Here is a 21,210-nt window from a genome sequence, read left to right as displayed (position 1 = left end):
ACCCTCGTGTCTTTTGATATCAAATATATCAACACTCACACATATATCAACACTCGTTGGGTGAGATTCTCTATGTGATGGCCAAAAGAGAACTATGTCTTGTTGGCAAGCTGACATACATTATGATACATACCGTACATACAGTATAACATGTTGACTCATGACACATAACATTCACTTTCACTTCCTTAGCCACACTCTACTATGAAGCAGATTATTTGGTTGTCATGGAAACAAACAATCCCAAATCCCACATTCCAAACAAAAGCAATTTAAGTACAGCTGTTTGCTTCCTTAAAACAATGTTACAATGTTATATATTGTTTCAGAAATGAGAGAAACTTTTCCATTAGGTCTGAAAATGTCCTGTTGAAGCTGTATTATCAATTTTGATAAGCAACTCGGATTATCAGATGAGGTGAACACCAAGTCTGGACTTTCAACTACAGGATGATGGTCTCAGCAGCTGAAACTTCCTTACAACCACGTCACACACATGTAACACAGCTGTATGTGATCCAGGTCACACATGTAACACAGCTGTATGTGATCCAGGTCACACACATGTAACACAGCTGTATGTGATCCAGGCCACACACATGTAACACACAGCTGTATGTGATCCAGGTCACACACATGTAACACAGCTGTATGTGATCCAGGTCACACATGTAACACAGCTGTATGTGATCCAGGTCACACATGTAACACAGCTGTATGTGATCCAGGTCACACACATGTAACACAGCTGTATGTGATCCAGGCCACACACATGTAACACACAGCTGTATGTGATCCAGGTCACACACATGTAACACAGCTGTATGTGATCCAGGTCACACACATGTTACACAGCTGTATGTGATCCAGGTCACGCACATATAACACAGCTGTATGTGATCCAGGTCACACATGTAACAGCTGTATGTGATCCATGTCACACACATGTAACACACAGCTGTATGTGATCCAGGTCACACACATGTAACACACAGCTGTATGTGATCCATGTCACACACATGTAACACACAGCTGTATGTGATCCAGGTCACACACATGTAACACACAGCTGTATGTGATCCAGGCCACACACATGTAACAGCTGTATGTGATCCATGTCACACACGTGTAACACACAGCTGTATGTGATCCATGTCACACACATGTAACACACAGCTGTATGTGATCCAGGTCACAAACATGTAACACACAGCTGTATGTGATCCAGGTCACACACATGTCACACAGCTGTATGTGATCCAGGCCACACACATGTAACAGCTGTATGTGATCCAGGTCACACACATGTAACACACAACACAATCCAATCTCAGTGACATAGATGCATCTCCTACAGTCGCATGTACTGGGTAAACAATCCCTAAGTCGTATCACACTTCCACACTGGGAGATCTTCATCGGGTCCTCTTCACCCGCTGGTACGCCAGGGGAGACTTCAGTTTGGGTTCCCGGGCCTTGTAGTGCTCATTGAAGTCGAGTCTGAAGCTGAGGAAGCGGAGACTGACGTCCTGATGACTAGTTAACATGACCAGGAACTGTTGCACCATGTCCTGAAACAGGGGATAATAACAAAGATAATATTGTTAATAATAACAATAATGATAAAAATAGTAGTAGTAGTAGTAGTAGTAGTAGTAGTAGCAGTAGTTGTAGTAGTAGCAGTAGTAGTAGTAGCAGTAGTAGTTGCAGTAGTAGATACGACTGGGCCAACACAATCAGCTGAGCTTGGGTAGAAGGGACAATATTTTGGGTCTCACCTGATACGACTGGGCCAATATCGTGGGTCTCACCTGATACAACTGGGCCAACACAATCAGCTGAGCTCGGGTAGAAGTGACAATATTGTGGGTCTCACCTGATATGACTGGGCCAATATTGTGGAACTCACCTGATACGACTGGGCCAATATTGTGGGTCTCACCTGATACGACTGGGCCAACATAATCAGCTGAGCTCGGCTGGAAGGACAAAATTGTGGGTCTCTCCTGATACGACTGGGCCAACACAATCATCTGAACTCGGGGGGAAGGGATGATATTGTGGGTCTCACCTGATACGACTGGGCCAATATTGTGGGACTCACCTGATACGACTGGGCCAACATAATCAGCTGAGCTCGGCTGGAAGGGATGATATTGTGGGTCTCACCTGATACGACTGGGCAAACATAATCAGCTGAGCTCGGGTGGAAGGGATGATATTGTGGGTCTCACCTGATACGACTGGGCCAACACAATCAGCTGAGCTCGGGTGGAAGGGATGATGTTTTTCAGGAAGTCATTCTGTCTCTGTTTCTCTTCCATCTCCTCTGCCTCTGTCACTCCCCACTCTCCCTGCAGACACAGCATCATAGCAGGTGTTTAAAACTTGGCTTATGGAACTGAAAAACCTTGCAAATGTGGAACAAAGACAATTTTGAAAGAAGTAATTGTTTTCATTTCCCAATGACTCAAAATGAGTTAAAATTACTGTTTCTTTTTTTTTTTAGCAATATCCCAGATATATGTCGGCAGCCTGTAAGTAATTGAGTCTGGACCAAACAATCCAAAGATCGATATTGTGAGCAACAATCCGCTCAAGCAACCAGGCCACAGAGTTTTCCTATTCGATCAATTTGTCTCGGTCTCGGTCACCACTTACGACCAGCACTGAAGTAAATTGAAATGGGAAGGGAAATAACTCTTTGTCTTATCATTCAAGAAACACTCAAAACTGTTCCAATGTTTTACCCACGATGCCACCCCACCTCCCCAACATAGGGCAAGATGTTCACCTCTGCTGTTCTGGCCTTGAGGCGACTCTGGAAGTGTTCTCGGGCGTCCATCTCGGAGTTGGCTGCCTGGTAGAAGTTCTCCTGAGCGGCCTGGAACTGGATGATGAGGTCGAAGATGGTCCGCAGCTGGGTGAGGATGGCCTGTACAGGAGAATCACATCACTGAGGGGCTCCAAGAATGAGTGAGTGAGTGAGTTGGGTTTAGTAACATTTTGAACAAGAATTCAGTTACATCAAGGCCTGTAAGCTTAATGTCTGACACAGGTCATAGACGTCTGTTATAGTGGTGAAACCCATGAATAAGGCTATAGTGCTGACAAACAAAGTATCAAGTGAGATTTGAAATAAATAACAAAACCAGCAGCTTCTGGCATCGCTAAGGGATGCAACTCTGCACAACAAACTGTGGTGACATTAGACCTATGACCTACAATGTCCAGGAATACATGTATTCTGTATATAAGACCTACTAGAGACTTGTCATCGAGGAGTGAGTGAGTATGGTTTTACGCCGCTTTTAAGCAATATTCCAGCAATATCAAGGCGGGGGACACCAGAAATGGGCTTCACACATTGTACCCATGTCGGGAATCGAACCCCGGTCTTCTGCGTGACGATCGAACGCTTTAACCACTAGGCTACCCGACCGCCCCTGTCATCGAGGAGACACCTGTATTCTTTATATATGTAACCTTGCAGAATTTTTGCCGTGAAGTCGCCTGTATTCTAAATATGAGACCTATCCTGAGATTGTCATCGAGGAGAAATCTGCGTTCTATATACGAGACCAACAGGAGACAGGAAACACATGCATTCTATACACGAGTGAGACCTCCCCTGGACTTGTCGTCAAAGAGACACCTGTATTCTATACATGAGTGAGGCCTACCCTGGACTTGTCGTCAAGGAGACACCTGTATTCTATACACGAGTGAGACCTACCCTGGACTTGTTGCAAGGAGACACCTGTATTCTATACATGAGTGAGACCTACCCTGGACTTGTCGTCAAGGAGACACCTGTATTCTATACACGAGTGAGACCAACCCTGGGCTTGTTGTCAAGGAGACACCTGTATTCTATACACGAGTGAGACCTACACTGGACTTGTCGTCAAGGAGACACCTGTATTCTATACACGAGTGAGACCAACCCTGGGCTTGTTGTCAAGGAGACACCTGTATTCTATACACGAGTGAGACCTACACTGGACTTGTCGTCAAGGAGACACCTGTATTTTATATACGAGTGAGACCAACCCTGGACTTGTCGTCAAGGAGACACCTGCATTCTATACACGAGTGAGACCTACCCTGGACTTGTCGTCAAGGAGGCACCTGCATTCTATACACGAGTGAGACCTACCCTGGACTTGTCGTCAAGGAGACACCTGTATTCTACACACGAGTGAGACCTACCCTGGACTTGTCGTCAAGGAGACACCTGTATTCTACACACGAGTGAGACCTACCCTGGACTTGTCGTCAAGGAGACACCTGTATTCTACACACGAGTGAGACCTACCCTGGACTTGTCGTCAAGGAGACACCTGTATTCTACACACGAGTGAGACCAACCCTGGGCTTGTTGTCAAGGAGACACCTGTATTCTATACACGAGTGAGACCTACACTAGACTTGTCGTCAAGGAGACACCTGTATTCTATACACGAGTGAGACCAACCCTGGGCTTGTTGTCAAGGAGACACCTGTATTCTATACACGAGTGAGACCTACACTGGACTTGTCGTCAAGGAGACACCTGTATTTTATATACGAGTGAGACCAACCCTGGACTTGTCGTCAAGGAGACACCTGCATTCTATACACGAGTGAGACCTACCCTGGACTTGTCGTCAAGGAGGCACCTGCATTCTATACACGAGTGAGACCTACCCTGGACTTGTCGTCAAGGAGACACCTGTATTCTACACACGAGTGAGACCTACCCTGGACTTGTCGTCAAGGAGACACCTGTATTCTACACACGAGTGAGACCTACCCTGGACTTGTCGTCAAGGAGACACCTGTATTCTACACACGAGTGAGACCTACCCTGGACTTGTCGTCAAGGAGACACCTGTATTCTACACACGAGTGAGACCTACCCTGGACTTGTCGTCAAGGAGACACCTGGAGACGATGGTGTCCAGGAACACCTGGTGGGCTGCGATGATGTAGTCCAGGTCCTCAGCTTCCCGCACCTTGGTGAGAAGCTCGTCCCAGGAACACTCCAGCACCTGCACAACAGGCAGATCAAGGGCACAGTCAAAGTATGGAAGTTACGATCACCTTAGCGCTACAATCACTTTGCGGAGGCCCCGGGCGCTAAGCCCAATATGTTACCATATCTTCCTGTGAAGATTCTGGGGTAGAATAGGTCTTCAGCAACCCATGCTTGCCGTAAAAGGCGACTATGCTTGTCGTAAGTGGCGGCTTCCGGGATTGGGTGGTCAGACTCGCAGACTTGGTTGATGCATGTCATCAATCCCAATTGCGTGGATCGATGCTCATGATGTCAATCATTGGATTGTCTGGTTCAGACTTGATTATTTACAGACCCCCGTCATATAGCTGGAATATATTCCCGAGTGTAGCTTAAAACAACAAACCAACCAACCAACCAACCATATCTTCCTGCACATATATATATTTCCATGAATAAAATGACCCACCTACAATGTTGAAATTAGCCAAATATTCATGATGAAAATGTTTGTTTCTAAGCACTGTTTTAGTCGTGGGCACCCGTCTACCATGTGTGGAGGGCAATGCATACTGTTTAAAGTCCACCATGTCTTGTTTGGTTGAGTGTTTCATGCCACTCTCTGTAGTATTCCACCACAAACCCCTGACCGTCTGAATGTCGCCTAGATGTAGGAATACTGGCATGTGAACAAATGACCAGAAACGTTGTTGGTTACCTCAAAGTTGATGTAGTACTGGGCCTGTTGTATGAAGTGCACCATCTCACAGCCCAGGGCGTGGCACTGGTGCAGGATACCCTTCAGCTCTGTAACACACATGTACACACACATTACACAGTGTACACACACATTACACAGTGTACACACACATTACACAGTGTACACACACATTACAGTGTACACACAAATTACACAGTGTACACACACATTACACACTGTACACACACATTACAGTGTACACACACATTACACAGTGTACACACACATTACACAGTGTACATACACAGTGTACATACACATTACACACACATTACAGTGTACACACACATTGTACACACACATTACACAGTGTACACACACATTACAGTGTACAAACACATTACACAGTGTACACACACATTACACACACGTCACACCCATTGTAGACACACATCACACACATTGTGCTCACATATTACACACATTGTACACACACATTACAGTGTACACACACATTACACACATTGTACACACACATTACAGTGTACACACACATTACACAGTGTACACACACATTACACAGTGTACACACACATTACACAGTGTACACACACATTACAGTGTACACACACATTACACAATGTACACACACATTACACAGTGTACACACACATTACACAGTGTACACACACATTACACACACATTACACAGTGTACACACACATTACACAGTGTACACACACATTACAGTGTACACACACATTACACAATGTACACACACATTACACAGTGTACACACACATTACACACACATTACACATTGTACACACACATTACAGTGTACACACACATTACACAATGTACACACACATTACACACACATTACACAGTGTACACACACATTACACAGTGTACACACACATTACAGTGTACACACACATTACACAATGTACACACACATTACACAGTGTACACACATTACACACACATTACACATTGTACACACACATTACAGTGTACACACACATTACACAGTGTACACACACATTACACAGTGTACACACACATTACACAGTGTACACACACATTACACAGTGTACACACATATTACAGTGTACACACATTACACACACATTACACAGTGTACACACACATTACACAGTGTACACACACATTACACAATGTACACACACATTACACACATATTACACAGTGTACACACATTACACACACATTACACAGTGTACACACACATTACACATTGTACACACACATTACAGTGTACACACACATTACACAATGTACACACACATTACACACACATTACAGTGTACACACACATTACACAGTGTACACACACATTACAGTGTACACACACATTACACAGTGTACACACACATCACAGTGTACACACACATTACATACACATCACACACACATAACACACACATTACAGTGTACACACATGATATACATTGTACTTCTATTATACAATTAATTACATACTTATATATATTACATCCTTGCACGACATACCTACATAACATCATGCACTAACATTATATACCTACATAACATCATGCACTTACATTACATACCTACATAACATCATGCACTTACATTACATACCTACATAACATCATGCACTCACATTAATACCTACATAACATCATGCACTCACATTAATACCTACATAACATCATGCACTTTCATTACATACCTACATAACATCATGCACTTTCATTACATACCTACATAATATCATGCACTTACATTACATTACATACTAATTACACACTTTCATTACACACTAAATTACATACACCCATGCTTACATTACAAATTTAATTACACACGTTCATTACATAATTACATTACACATTTAATAACCTGCTGATGTTACATACTTAGTATTACTTACAGTACATACCTACATCACACACACTTTGACACATGTTACATAAAGTTGTTTGTTTGTTTGTTTAACGCCGCACTCAGCAATGTTCCAGCTATATGACGGCGGTCTGTAAATAATCGAGTCTGGACCAGACAATCCAGTGATTGACATCATGAGCATCGATCCACACAATTGGGATCAATGACAAGCATCAATCAAGTCAGCAAGCCTGACCACCCGATCCCTTTAGTCGCCTCTTACGACAGGCAGAGTCGCTTTTTACAGCAAGCGTGGGTTGCTGAAGACCTATTCTACCCCAGATCTTCACAGGTCGATTCATAAAGTGAGATCTACACTCATGTTATGATCCACAGAACTAGGAGACTTGCCTCCCCCTTCTCCGCGTCCTCACCTGGTATTGTGCGGAGTTGCCGAGCGAAGGTCATCTGGTTCTTCCAGATGATAGCCAGGATGTACTCCATCCTCTTGGCCCGCCACAGGAAGTTGAACACGCGCAGGTACATGATGACACACTGGGGCGTGAACACCTGACACACACAAGTCTCGTTAATCACTGTCCAGACAGTCAGTAGACTCAATGTATGGATAACATTTCGGTATAGATCCTTATACCGTTGTCAAGAAAGGCAAAATGTTGTCTTTACAGTAAATAAAGAAGTTGTTATCCATAAATTGTGTCTACTTTGTCATCCGCCAACTTCTAAGTAATGCCTATCTAACAATTTATTCGCAGACTGTAGTGGGACTATACACCCTTACACAGGTGGATCGCGATTTTTTAATACGTATTGGATCGTGAGCAAGGTATCATGATACGTATCGGATCGTGAACAAGGTATCGTGATACGTATCGGATCGTGAGCAAGGTATCGTGATACGTATCGGATCGTGAGCAAGGTATCGTGATACGTATCGGATCGTGAACAAGGTATCATGATACGTATCGGATTGTGAGCAAGGTATCATGATACGTATCGGATTGTGAGCAAGGTATCATAATACGTATCGGATTGTGAGCAAGGTATCATGATACGTATCGGATCGTGAGCAAGGTATCATGATACGTATCGGATCGTGAGCAAGGTATCATGATACGTATCGGATTGTGAACAAGGTATCATGATACGTATCGGATCGTGAGCAAGGTATCATGATACGTATCGGATTGTGAACAAGGTATCATGATACGTATCAGATCGCATAATTGGTGTTTGTTGTTTAAAGCCACACTCCGCAATATTCCAGCTATATGACAGTGGTTTGTAAATAATCGAGTCTAGACCTGACAATCCAGTGAGTGATATTATGAGCATGATCTAAGATATGATGACATGCATCAACCAAGTCAGTCGCCTCTTACAACAAGCATAGTCACCTTTTACGGCAAGCATGGGTTGCTGAAGATCTATTCAAACCCGGATCTTCAATGTTAATTTCTGAAAATGTCACAGATACTTGTGCCTCTATGGACAACATATAAAGGACTTACAGTGCGTATCGGGCCGTCCACGTGATAATCCAGACTGAAGACGTCCCAGCCAGTGTCCCCTGGAGATACCTGAAACACAGTGAGTGAGTGAGTGAGTGAGTGAGTTAGTCGCCTTTCAAGACAAGCATAGTTGCCTTTTACGGCAAGCATGGGATGCTGAAGACCTATTCTACCCCGGATCTTCATGGGTCCACTAGACCAAGGAGGCATTCCCATGTGTAGAGAACCATACAAACCCTCATTGAACTAATTCTTCACAAGTACTGTTTGGGACTGCTTACAGGAGACAATGAGACTAGAGCACGCACACACAGGGTTGTTTCTTGTTTAACGCCGCACTCAGCAATATCACAGCTATAGGACGACGGAGGTCTGTACATAATCGAGTCTGGGCCAGACAACCCAGTGATCAATACTGTGAGCAAAGATCCATGCCATTGGAGTACATGCTTATAACCTCGTTTTAGCCCCTTAATGCCCAGCGCCAGGCAGGGTAACAACAAGTACCATCTCTTAACGTCTTTGGTATGACGCGGCAAGGGATCGAACCCTGGACCTTCCCCTCTCTGGGTGGATGCTCTACCACTAAACCACGGAGGCGGTCCTATAACATTTCATCTTATTAAGGGTAAACAATGAGTCCCAAGGCAATGACTGGTGTAAATTAGCAGCTTGTTGTAAGCTTGATTATTATTTAGTTCGACTGTTTTTGTTAAATGCACACTCAGCAATATTCCAACTATATGGCGGCAACTTGTAAGTATGAGTCTGAATCAGACAATCCAATGATTGATAACATGAGCATACAATCAACCAAGTCAGAGAGCCTGACCACCTGATCCATGTAGTCGCCTCTTACGACAAGCATAGGTTGCCAGGGTCTATTTCTGACCTGGAATCTCCAAGGTTGCCAGGGTCACAATCTAACCACAATGCTGCCCGACCCACTAAACAAGGCGCTAGTACCCTCGTACCTCCAGCAGCCGGACGTCCAGCCTCTTGAGGATGTCGGAGTCGTCAAACTGGGCGTTAGTAGCCCTGATGGCTGTCTCCAAGATGCCGGTCAGGTTATGGAGGTACAAGTTGCTGGCCGGCTTGGCCAGGTCCTCCCTGAAAACATGGCGTCAGTATCACAGCATTCGACATTACCGCGAAGAATATGGACATTATATTGCCAAAGGAATATGAGCATCGGACATTACGTTGGCCTGGGAATATGAGCATCTGACATTATGTTACCTCAAAGATTTGAGGGTCAGACATTAATTATCTCTGGGATTATGAGCATCGGATATCACATTACCTCGGGGAATATGAGCATCGGACATAATGTTGCCCCTGTGAATATGATAATCGGACATTATGTTGCCCCTGGGAATATGATCATCAGACATTATGTTGCCCCTGGGAATATGAGCATCGGACATTATGTTGCCCCTGGGAATATGATCATCGGACATTATGTTGCCCCTGTGAATATGATCATCGGACATTATGTTACCTCAAGGAATATGAGCATCAGACATTTATTATCTCTGGGAATATGAGCATCCAGGAATATGAGCATCGGACATTACATTACATCCAGGAATATGAGCATCGGACATTACATTACATCCAGGAATATGAGCATCGGACATTACGTTACATCCAGGAATATGAGCATCGGACATTACATTACATCAAGGAATATGAGCATCGGATATTACTTTACATCCAGGAATATGAGCATCGGACATTACATTACATCCAGGAATATGAGCATCGGACATTACGTTACATCAAGGTATATGAGCATCGGACATTACATTACATCAAGGAATATGAGCATCGCACATTACGTTACATCCAGGAATATGAGCATCGCACATTACATTACATCCAGGAATATGAGCATCGCACATTACGTTACATCCAGGAATATGAGCATCGGACATTACATTACATCCAGGAATATGAGCATCAGACATTACATTACATCCAGGAATATGAGCATCGGACATTACATTACATCAAGGGATATGAGCATCGGATATTACATTACATCAAGGGATATGAGCATCGGATATTACATTACATCAAGGAATATGAGCATCGGACATTACATTAGATCAAGGAATATGAGCATCGCACATTACATTACATCCAGGAATATGAGCATCGGACATTACGTAACATCCAGGAATATGAGCATCGCACATTATGTTACATCCAGGAATATGAGCATCGGACATTACGTTACATCCAGGAATATGAGCATCGGACATAACATTACATCCAGGAATATGAGCATCGGACATTACGTAACATCCAGGAATATGAGCATCGGACATCACATTACATCCAGGAATATGAGCATCGGACATTATATTACATCCAGGAGTATGAACATGTGCTGGGGAATGTGGTGGTTGAGAAAGTTCAATTTCTGCTGTATGGTGTAGATGACTTGTGTGTAGGTTACTTGTGTGGAGGTGACTTGTGTGGGGGGGGGGGGGGGGGGGGGTAGCGAGATGGAAACTACCTACTCTAACAAGTCCATCAAGTGTAGGTGACCTGTGGGGGGGGTAGCGAGATGGAAACTACCTACTCTAACAAGTCCATCAAGTGTAGGTGACCTGTGGGGGGTAGCGAGATGGAAACTACCTACTCTAACAAGTCCATCAAGTGTAGGTGACTTGTGGGGGGTAGCGAGATGGAAACTACCTACTCTAACAAGTCCATCAAGTGTAGGTGACTTGTGGGGGGTAGCGAGATGGAAACTACCTACTCTAACAAGTCCATCAAGTGTAGGTGACCTGTGGGGGGGTAGCGAGATGGAAACTACCTACTCTAACAAGTCCATCAAGTGTAGGTGACTTGTGGGGGGTAGCGAGATGGAAACTACCTACTCTAACAAGTCCATCAAGTGTAGGTGACTTGTGGGGGGTAGCGAGATGGAAACTACCTACTCTAACAAGTCCATCAAGTGTAGGTGACCTGTGGGGGGTAATGAGATGGAAACTACCTACTCTAACAAGTCCATCAAGTGTAGGTGACTTGTGGGGGGTAGCGAGATGGAAACTACCTACTCTAACAAGTCCATCAAGTGTAGGTGACCTGTGGGGGGTAGTGAGATGGAAACTACCTACTCTAACAAGTCCATCAAGTGTAGGTGACTGGTGGGGGGTAGCGAGATGGAAACTACCTACTCTAACAAGTCCATCAAGTGTAGGTGACTTGTTGGGGGTAGCGAGATGGAAACTACCTACTCTAACAAGTCCATCAAGTGTAGGTGACTTGTGGGGGGTAACAGATGGAAACTACCTACTCTAACAAGTCCATCAAGTGTAGGTGACTTGTGGGAGGAAGCGAGATGGAAACTACTCTACTCTAACAAGTCCATCAAGTGTAGGTGACCTGTGGGGGGTAGCGAGATGGAAACTACCTACTCTAACAAGTCCATCAAGTGTAGGTGACTTGTGGGGGGTAGCGAGATGGAAACTACCTACTCTAACAAGTCCATCAAGTGTAGGTGACTTGGGGGGTAGCGAGATGGAAACTACCTACTCTAACAAGTCCATCAAGTGTAGGTGACCTGTGGGGGGTAGCGAGATGGAAACTACCTACTCTAACAAGTCCATCAAGTGTAGGTGACTTGTGGGGGGTAGCGAGATGGAAACTACCTACTCTAACAAGTCCATCAAGTGTAGGTGACCTGTGGGGGGTAATGAGATGGAAACTACCTACTCTAACAAGTCCATCAAGTGTAGGTGACCTGTGGGGGGGTAGCGAGATGGAAACTACCTACTCTAACAAGTCCATCAAGTGTAGGTGACCTGTGGGGGGTAGCGAGATGGAAACTACCTACTCTAACAAGTCCATCAAGTGTAGGTGACTTGTGGGGGGTAGCGAGATGGAAACTACCTACTCTAACAAGTCCATCAAGTGTAGGTGACTTGTGGGGGGTAGCGAGATGGAAACTACCTACTCTAACAAGTCCATCAAGTGTAGGTGACTTGTGGGGGGTAGTGAGATGGAAACTACCTACTCTAACAAGTCCATCAAGTGTAGGTGACCTGTGGGGGGTAATGAGATGGAAACTACCTACTCTAACAAGTCCATCAAGTGTAGGTGACCTGTGGGGGGTAGCGAGATGGAAACTACCTACTCTAACAAGTCCATCAAGTGTAGGTGACCTGTGGGGGGTAGTGAGATGGAAACTACCTACTCTAACAAGTCCATCAAGTGTAGGTGACTGGTGGGGGGGTAGCGAGATGGAAACTACCTACTCTAACAAGTCCATCAAGTGTAGGTGACTTGTTGGGGGGTAACAGATGGAAACTACCTACTCTAACAAGTCCATCAAGTGTAGGTGACTTGTGGGGGGAAGCGAGATGGAAACTACTGTACTCTAACAAGTCCATCAAGTGTAGGTGACCTGTGGGGGGTAGCGAGATGGAAACTACCTACTCTAACAAGTCCATCAAGTGTAGGTGACTTGTGGGGGGGTAGCGAGATGGAAACTACCTACTCTAACAAGTCCATCAAGTGTAGGTGACCTGTTGGGGGTAGGGTAGCGAGATGGAAACTACCTACTCTAACAAGTCCATCAAGTGTCGGATGAAGTCTCCCTGTCCCAGCAGCAGGTACCGCCGCATCGCCTGCAGGAACAACAACATCACAGCATCACAACCATGGAAGTCTACACAAACACATTCAACAGGGGTTAAAAAATACCATTGCCCGATGCCGGTGCCAAGTAAGGTTTAGATGTCGGGCGAGTAATATACGTTTTATAGCATGCCCATGGACAAGAAGAGCATACAAAATGAACTGGGTCAATTTCATAAGAATGTAATCATGTGATCATGTTACAATATTTCACAGGCTAATATTTTGCTAGTGTCCCAGACTGGCAATCTAATTTGCATACAGTTACACCATTGAACCAATGGGATTAATACACTTCAATGTCAGGCAGGTCATCAAAGAGAACCAGGCTTGTTTCATTGATAAATAAATCACAGTAATACTTCCATATATGGCACATGCTTCTTGGAATTTGAATGATGGACAGTTGACTACATTTCTTGGAATTTGTAGTGCGAGGGCGGTCTAGGGCTGACTTTTGAAGCTTCGTTAGGCCTAGCTTTGATGAAATATTTCATTTGACTACACGCTCTCGATTGCGAAAACTTTGTTGACACATAAGTCAACAACAAATATGACTTTTAACGAGTCCAAGTATCCCATTTATTATACATGTATCCATGTTGTGGCAAATAAATTTCGTTTCAAGGCGTCAATAATGGTAATCTGACCGTGATTGATGTAAATAACGGAGAGTTGTGCGATCTACCAATCCCTCCACATATGATTTTGCCTCCATGAATGTTAACAAACATTGAATTTTGATATATAAATAAACATATTACAGACGTAAGTCCAGATATAACCAGATAGTATAATAATGGGATTAAATTGTATACTTCAGTTCAGATTTGTTGACTGGTATTTCCGGTGTAACGTGCTCGCGGTGATCAGCCGATAATGTTTTTTGAGATGAGGGGAAAAACATTGTGTCAGTGTAAAACTTGAGTAATAAATATGTAAGTCAATTTTGAGAGCCATGCGTTACATTGCGCTATAACCAAGTTAGCGCTATAGTGAGGGGGCACTATAGCGAGGATACACTGTATCTCTGATTCTCAGTTCTGTAGATGTAACATTTTACTGAATTTATCAGCTTGACTTTGGGCAAGTACATTTTAATATAGGGCAAGTAAGAATGTTCGTCATACTTGCCCTTGGTCAAGTAACATTTTAAAAAAATATTCAACCCCTGATGTAATATGGATTTCATCCAAAGTTTTCAACTTCATAATTGGGATAAGGAAACAGCCACAAATGTCTCGAGTCAATTACGAATCATGTCAGAATTAAGTAAGAACAACATTTGGCACATTCGTAACTTAATCGTTAGCGATTCTTACAATTCGTGCATGATCCGTACATGAATCTTGTAAGTCGTACACGTTTCTTAACCCATTCCTGGCATTCTTCATATTTTTCAACCCGATTAGCCACGAAAGTTTGCATTATTGGCCGAATCATCACAAATTACAAAAGTTTCCGATTCGGGGTGATTCAGGATATTCGTGGTCGTAGTGAAAGAGGGTCATAAGAGACCAACGTTATTTCAATCGTCATTATCTGACCGACCTTGAGATGATCGAGGAATTTGTACTGGTTGTTGAAGACATCGAGGAGATGCTGGCTCGTGTCTTTGTACACAGTGTCCACCATCATCTGGAACTCCGTCACCGTGTCCTGCGTCAGCATCGACTCCGCTGCAATGTGTACGATAGGTTGGTTGGTTTGTTGTTTTACGCCGCACTCAGCAATATTCCAGCTATATGACGGCGGTCTGTAAAATTTTGAGTCTGGACCAGACAATCCAGTGATTAATAGCATGAGCATCGATCCATGGAATTGGGATCGATGACATGCATCAACCAAGTCAGCGAGCCTGACCACCCGACCTCGTTAGTCGCCTCTTACAACAAGCATAGTCGCCTTTTACAGCAAGCATGGGTTGCTGAAGACCTATTCTACCCCGGATCTTCACGGATGCAATGTGTACGAAATAAATCACATGCTCTCATATCCTCAAAGAAATATGGGTATTATCCGTGAGGCTTGATAAATCGTTCAGCATTCCAAAAGGGAAGGCCTGACTTCAAGCTGTTTATAGACGTTAACAAGGTCAACATAATTTTGAATTTCGAAAGCAGTTCTGTCACTTCCAGGAAAATGTGCATTTAAGATGTACAAATGCAAGTTTTTGTGCATGATATAAATGTTTGGGTGCTCTTGACCAATCAGAAATGCCTAAATGTGTGTAACAAACTCATCTTGTAGTCATTTACTAATTATTTTAGGAGATAAAACAATTCTGTTTTAAATTTACATAGGCCACGGCCATCATTTGCAAATAATTCCTGTTGCAATGTGAATCGGCCCTAATCAGAAGTGGATAAGCGATAGGTTTCAAGCCAGTCTAGTCCATCAATATCAGGGACTTATCTAGACCTGCTTAGCGGCCGATATTTGGCCCCAAGTCTGCAGCAAATTTCAGTCAAAATTCCCTGCAGAAAAATTAATTATAACTAACGTGATGCCTTTATAGCCGTGGTTTGTATTTCACTGATAACAGGACCACTATAAAAGAAGAGGCTTTACTGCTTATTTTAACATTATTGTATTGACTACATTGTTAAATTTAATGTTAAAATACCTCTGAAAGTTGGAAATGTATTTTTGATAATAAAAATATCATTAATAGTTATCCTGACTCCTACTAAACCCTTATGTCATCTCATTTCCGAAGGGGCGGTCGGGTAGCCCAGTGGTTAAAGCGTTCGCTCGTCACGCCGAAGATTCGATTCCTCACATGGGTACAATGTGTGAAGTCCATTACTGGTGTCCACCGCAATGATATTGCTGGAATATTGCTAAAAGTGGCGTAAAACCACACTCACTCACTCACTCTCTCATTTCCGAAATGTAGTGGAAACATCCAGAACTGTGTTCCCGGAGAACAGAAAAACAGCTCACCCAAACACACCCCTGATCCATGCAGGAGACTTGAGTCAGGATAAGTAACATAGTAAAACACCTTGATGGGAACTCCTGTAACACAACTTGCTCGTCAGGCACCAGGAATATCAAACAATCCAGAATATGGTAGGTTCTAGACACAGTTTTTAAATCATCTGTACAATGAATCTTGTAAACTTGACAAAGTTTTTCTTGAAACGGCCAAGGAAGAGCTTACCTTTCTGGACATCGAAGGTCATCGCGACCTCCCTGCCCTTAGTGGGTGTGCGGTCCTCGCACACCTGTCTCAGGAAATTGATGGTCTTCCCCGTCAACAGGATCTGAAACAGGACACACAATTATAGGGCTGTGTATTGGCAATATTGTATGGCAATATACAGTAGAACATAGATATAATGAACTACAAGGGACCAGAGAAATAAGTTCGTTATATTCGTTGTTCGTTATATACGTTTTCAGTCGGAAAAAAATGCCATTTTTAAAAAAAACAAACATTACACGTAATTGCAGCATTGACTTGTATCTGCAGTCATCACTTCATAGCATTAAATTGATACCATTTTGTAACATTCATTTAAGTTTAACAAGGTTGATCCGTCACCTCTGATTGTGTTGACACTTGACACTGAGTGAGTGAGTGAGTGAGTATGGTTTTATGCCGCTTTTAGCAATATTCCAGCAATATCACGGCGGGGCACACCAGAAATGGGCTTCACACATTGTACCCATGTCGGGAATCGAACCCGGGTCTTCGGCGTGACGAGCCAACACTTTAACCACTGGGCTACATGACCGCCTTTGACACTGAGTGAGATTTCTTAGTTCGCTATACACATCACTAATTACTGGTAGATGGGCTTGTTGGTGATCAGATATCAGTTCGCTGTATCAGCTAGTTCGCTGTAGAGAGTTCGTTATATACGTAAATTTTATATGACATTCTATAGGAGATAAATCGGGGATGTTTTAACAGTTCGTTGTATCCGTTTATTGGTTATATCCTTGTTCAACTGTATCACAGTATATAGTCTGGAAGGTAATTTAAGGTGACTATTACATTTAAAGACAATCGGTGCATGAAAAAAATCACGCACATTGAGACACCAAATGCTAACACAGTACTCGTGCGTGAGTGATTCCCGTGCAACCTGTCGAGTTGAGTTGATTGGTTCAACTGTGTCATATGGCCCTATGACGCAGGGGTAGCATTATGCAGATGGCTGTTTCAATGAATGCTCGTTCCACCCGTGACGAACAGGTCTGGTTGTTGATGAAATATAGTGATAGCTAAATAGACAGATTTTTTATTCATGCACCGATTGTCTTTAAATGTAATATCCAGTTATGTATGACTGTTTAATAATCTCATAGCAACTTTGACTGGAGTAGGTCCAATAGTTTTTCAGATATTGTAGTAAACGTCGGTACCTTAAATTACCTTCCAGACTATAGGTCCCCTGTAGAGATATATTTGTAGCTAAAGTGTCTGACAGTGACTGATACTGATTGTACATGCAGATTTTATGTTATCGATACTAAAGTCAATATTACCATGTCAAAGTCAGTATTGTTAGATGCCGCTATTTTGTAGTCATGGATACAGGGGAGATAATAAAGTGAGAAAAATATTCACTTTCCTTTCCACCGTTTTGTCAATCAATTTTGAAGGAAACATTGGGAATGAATTTCTGTGTAGATTTTAGGTAAAACAATACAATTAATAACAAAACTTGGTATAAATTTTGTACTCAATATACTGGAACAGAAAAAATATTGCAATAGGTATTGTTTGAAAAGCGTACTGCTGTATACGGGTAATACCGTGTAGTCCCAATAAGTAAGTCACGTGATGGACTTCCAAGTAATAGAAAAAAATTAGGGGTATTCTGGGTACATATCATCAGCTGACACTGTGCGATCCGATACGTATCACAATACCTTGCTCACAATCCGATATGTATCACAATACTTGCATGTGCATTCGTGCATCGTCCCACTAGTGAGTGAGAGAGTATGGTTTTACGCCACTTTTAGCATCATTCCAGCAATTTCACGCCAGGGGACACCAGAAATAGGCTTCACACATTGTACCATTGTTAGGAATTAAATCCAGGTCTTCGGCGTGACGAGCAAAGGCTTTAACCACAAGGCTACTCCTCCGCCCCCGCCCCACTACTAACTGACACTGTAGTGTTTTTTAAGTTGTGTAGCTCACCTTCCTGGCCTGCTCCGTGGTGACAAACGTGGGGATCATGGACTTCCGCAGGCTGTACTTGTCATACCACAGGAGAGCGTTCTTCACCGTCGGGTCCGAAGCCACAAAAAACTAAAGGATAAAGAAGTAGTTTTTTTATACCTCCATGTCAGAACCATGAGATGTGATTGGTCCATGTGATCTTGATAAAATACGATGTATCCCACAATGGAGCCTGGGTATTTACCTAATGCAATGGAGCCTGGTTATTTACCTAATACAATGGAGCCTGGGTATTTACCTAATACAATGGAGCCTGGTTATTTACCTAATGCAATGGAGCCTGGTTATTTACCTAATACAATGGAGCCTGGGTATTTACCTAATGCAATGGAGCCTGGTTATTTACCTAATACAATGGAGCCTGGTTATTTACCTAATACAATGGAGCCTGGTTATTTACCTACTACAATGGAGCCTGGTTATTTACCTACTACAATGGAGCCTGGTTATTTACCTACTACAATGGAGCCTGGTTATTTACCTAAGATAATGGAGCCTGGTTATTTACCTAATACAATGGAGCCTGAGTATTTACCTAATACAATGGAGCCTGAGTATTTACCTAATACAATGGAGCCTGAGTATTTACCTAATACAATGGAGCCTGGTTATTTACCTAATACAATGGAGCCTGAGTATTTACCTAATACAATGGAGCCTGAGTATTTACCTAATACAATGGAGCCTGGTTATTTACCTACTACAATGGAGCCTGGTTATTTACCAACTACAATGGAGCCTGGGTATTTACCTAACAGAATGGGGTCTGGTTGTTTACCAAAAAGAATGGAGCCTGGGTATTTTTCAGAAAGAATGCATCATGAGTATTTATCTAACAGAATGGAGCCTGGTTATTTACCTAACGAATGGAGCCTGGTTATTTACCAAATAGAATGGAGCCTGGTTGTTTACCTAATAGAATGGGGTCTGGGTATTTACCTAACAGAATGGAGCCTGGGTATCTACCTAACAGAATGGAGCCTGGGTATTTACCAAATAGAATGGAGCCTGGGTATTTACCAAATAGAATGGAGCCTGGGTATTTACCAAATAGAATGGAGGCTGGGTATTTACCAAATAGAATGGGGCCTGGGTATTAATCAAATAGAATGGAGCCTGGTTGTTTATCTATTAGAATGGAGCCTGGGTATTTACCAAATAGAATGGAGCCTGGGTATTTACCAAATAGAATGGGGCCTGGGTATTTATCAAATAGAATGGAGCCTGGTTGTTTATCTAACAGAATGGAGCCTGGGTATTTACCAAAAAGAATGGAGCCTGGGTATTTACCAAATAGAATGGAGCCTGGGTATTTACCTTATAGAATGGGGCCTGGGTATTTATCTAACAGAATGGAGCCTGGTTGTTTATCTAATAGAATGGGGCCTGGGTATTTACCAAATAGAATGGAGCCTGGTTGTTTATCTAATAGAATGGAGCCTGGTTGTTTATCTAATAGAATGGAGCCTTGGTATTTACCAAATAGAATGGAGCCTGGGTATTTACCAAAAAGAATGGGGCCTGGTTGTTTATCTAATAGAATGGAGCCTGGGTATTTACCAAATAGAATGGGGCCTGGTTGTTTATCTAATAGAATGGAGCCTGGGTATTTACCAAATACAATGGAGCCTGGTTGTTTATCTAATAGAATGGGGCCTGGGTATTTACCAAAAAGAATGGGGCCTGGGTATTTACCAAATAGAATGGAGCCTGGTTGTTTATGTAATAGAATGGAGCCTGGGTATTTACCAAATAGAATGGAGCCTGGGTATTTACCAAATAGAATGGGGCCTGGGTATTTATCAAATAGAATGGAGCCTGGTTGTTTATCTAACAGAATGGAGCCTGGGTATTTACCAAAAAGAATGGGGCCTGGGTATTTACCCAATAGATTGGAGCCTGGGTATTTACCTAATAGAATGGGGCCTGGGTATTTACCAAATAAAATGGAGCCTGGTTGTTTATCTAATAGAATGGGGCCTGGGTATATACCAAATAGAATGGAGCCTGGTTGTTTATCTAATAGAATGGAGCCTGGTTGTTTATCTAATAGAATGGAGCCTTGGTATTTACCAAATAGAATGGAGCCTGGGTATTTACCAAAAAGAATGGGGCCTGGTTGTTTATCTAATAGAATGGAGCCTGGTTGTTTATCTAATAGAATGGAGCCTGGTTGTTTATCTAATAGAATGGAGCCTTGGTATTTACCAAATAGAATGGAGCCTGGGTATTTACCAAAAAGAAT

At 42.9% G+C, this 21,210-nt stretch overlaps 1 protein-coding gene across 1 annotated transcript in view; it reads right to left on the bottom strand.

The window, feature by feature from the left end:
- Positions 1-1,293: 1,293 nt before the first annotated feature.
- The window catches only part of LOC139447588 (gamma-tubulin complex component 3 homolog), a 49,190-nt gene continuing 29,273 nt past the window's right edge, over positions 1,294-21,210 (bottom strand). Inside the window, exons 15-26 of the mRNA XM_071228995.1 lie at positions 18,924-19,034; positions 16,926-17,028; positions 15,311-15,438; positions 13,685-13,749; positions 10,081-10,216; positions 9,107-9,175; positions 8,009-8,144; positions 5,718-5,806; positions 4,902-5,033; positions 2,795-2,935; positions 2,235-2,354; positions 1,294-1,571 (exon numbers count right to left, since the gene is read on the bottom strand). Of these exons, the coding sequence (XP_071085096.1) occupies positions 1,416-1,571; positions 2,235-2,354; positions 2,795-2,935; positions 4,902-5,033; positions 5,718-5,806; positions 8,009-8,144; positions 9,107-9,175; positions 10,081-10,216; positions 13,685-13,749; positions 15,311-15,438; positions 16,926-17,028; positions 18,924-19,034 (1,386 nt within the window). The 3' untranslated portion in view covers positions 1,294-1,415. The remainder of the gene's footprint in view (positions 1,572-2,234; positions 2,355-2,794; positions 2,936-4,901; positions 5,034-5,717; positions 5,807-8,008; positions 8,145-9,106; positions 9,176-10,080; positions 10,217-13,684; positions 13,750-15,310; positions 15,439-16,925; positions 17,029-18,923; positions 19,035-21,210) is intronic.

This window comes from Haliotis cracherodii, unplaced genomic scaffold (assembly GCF_022045235.1).
Source record: "Haliotis cracherodii isolate W230 unplaced genomic scaffold, xgHalCrac1.p SCAF_7, whole genome shotgun sequence".
Taxonomy (NCBI): Eukaryota; Metazoa; Mollusca; class Gastropoda; order Lepetellida; family Haliotidae; genus Haliotis; species Haliotis cracherodii.
The sequence above is the reverse complement of the archived record's forward strand: the minus strand, read 5'-3'. Positions and strand labels throughout refer to the sequence as shown.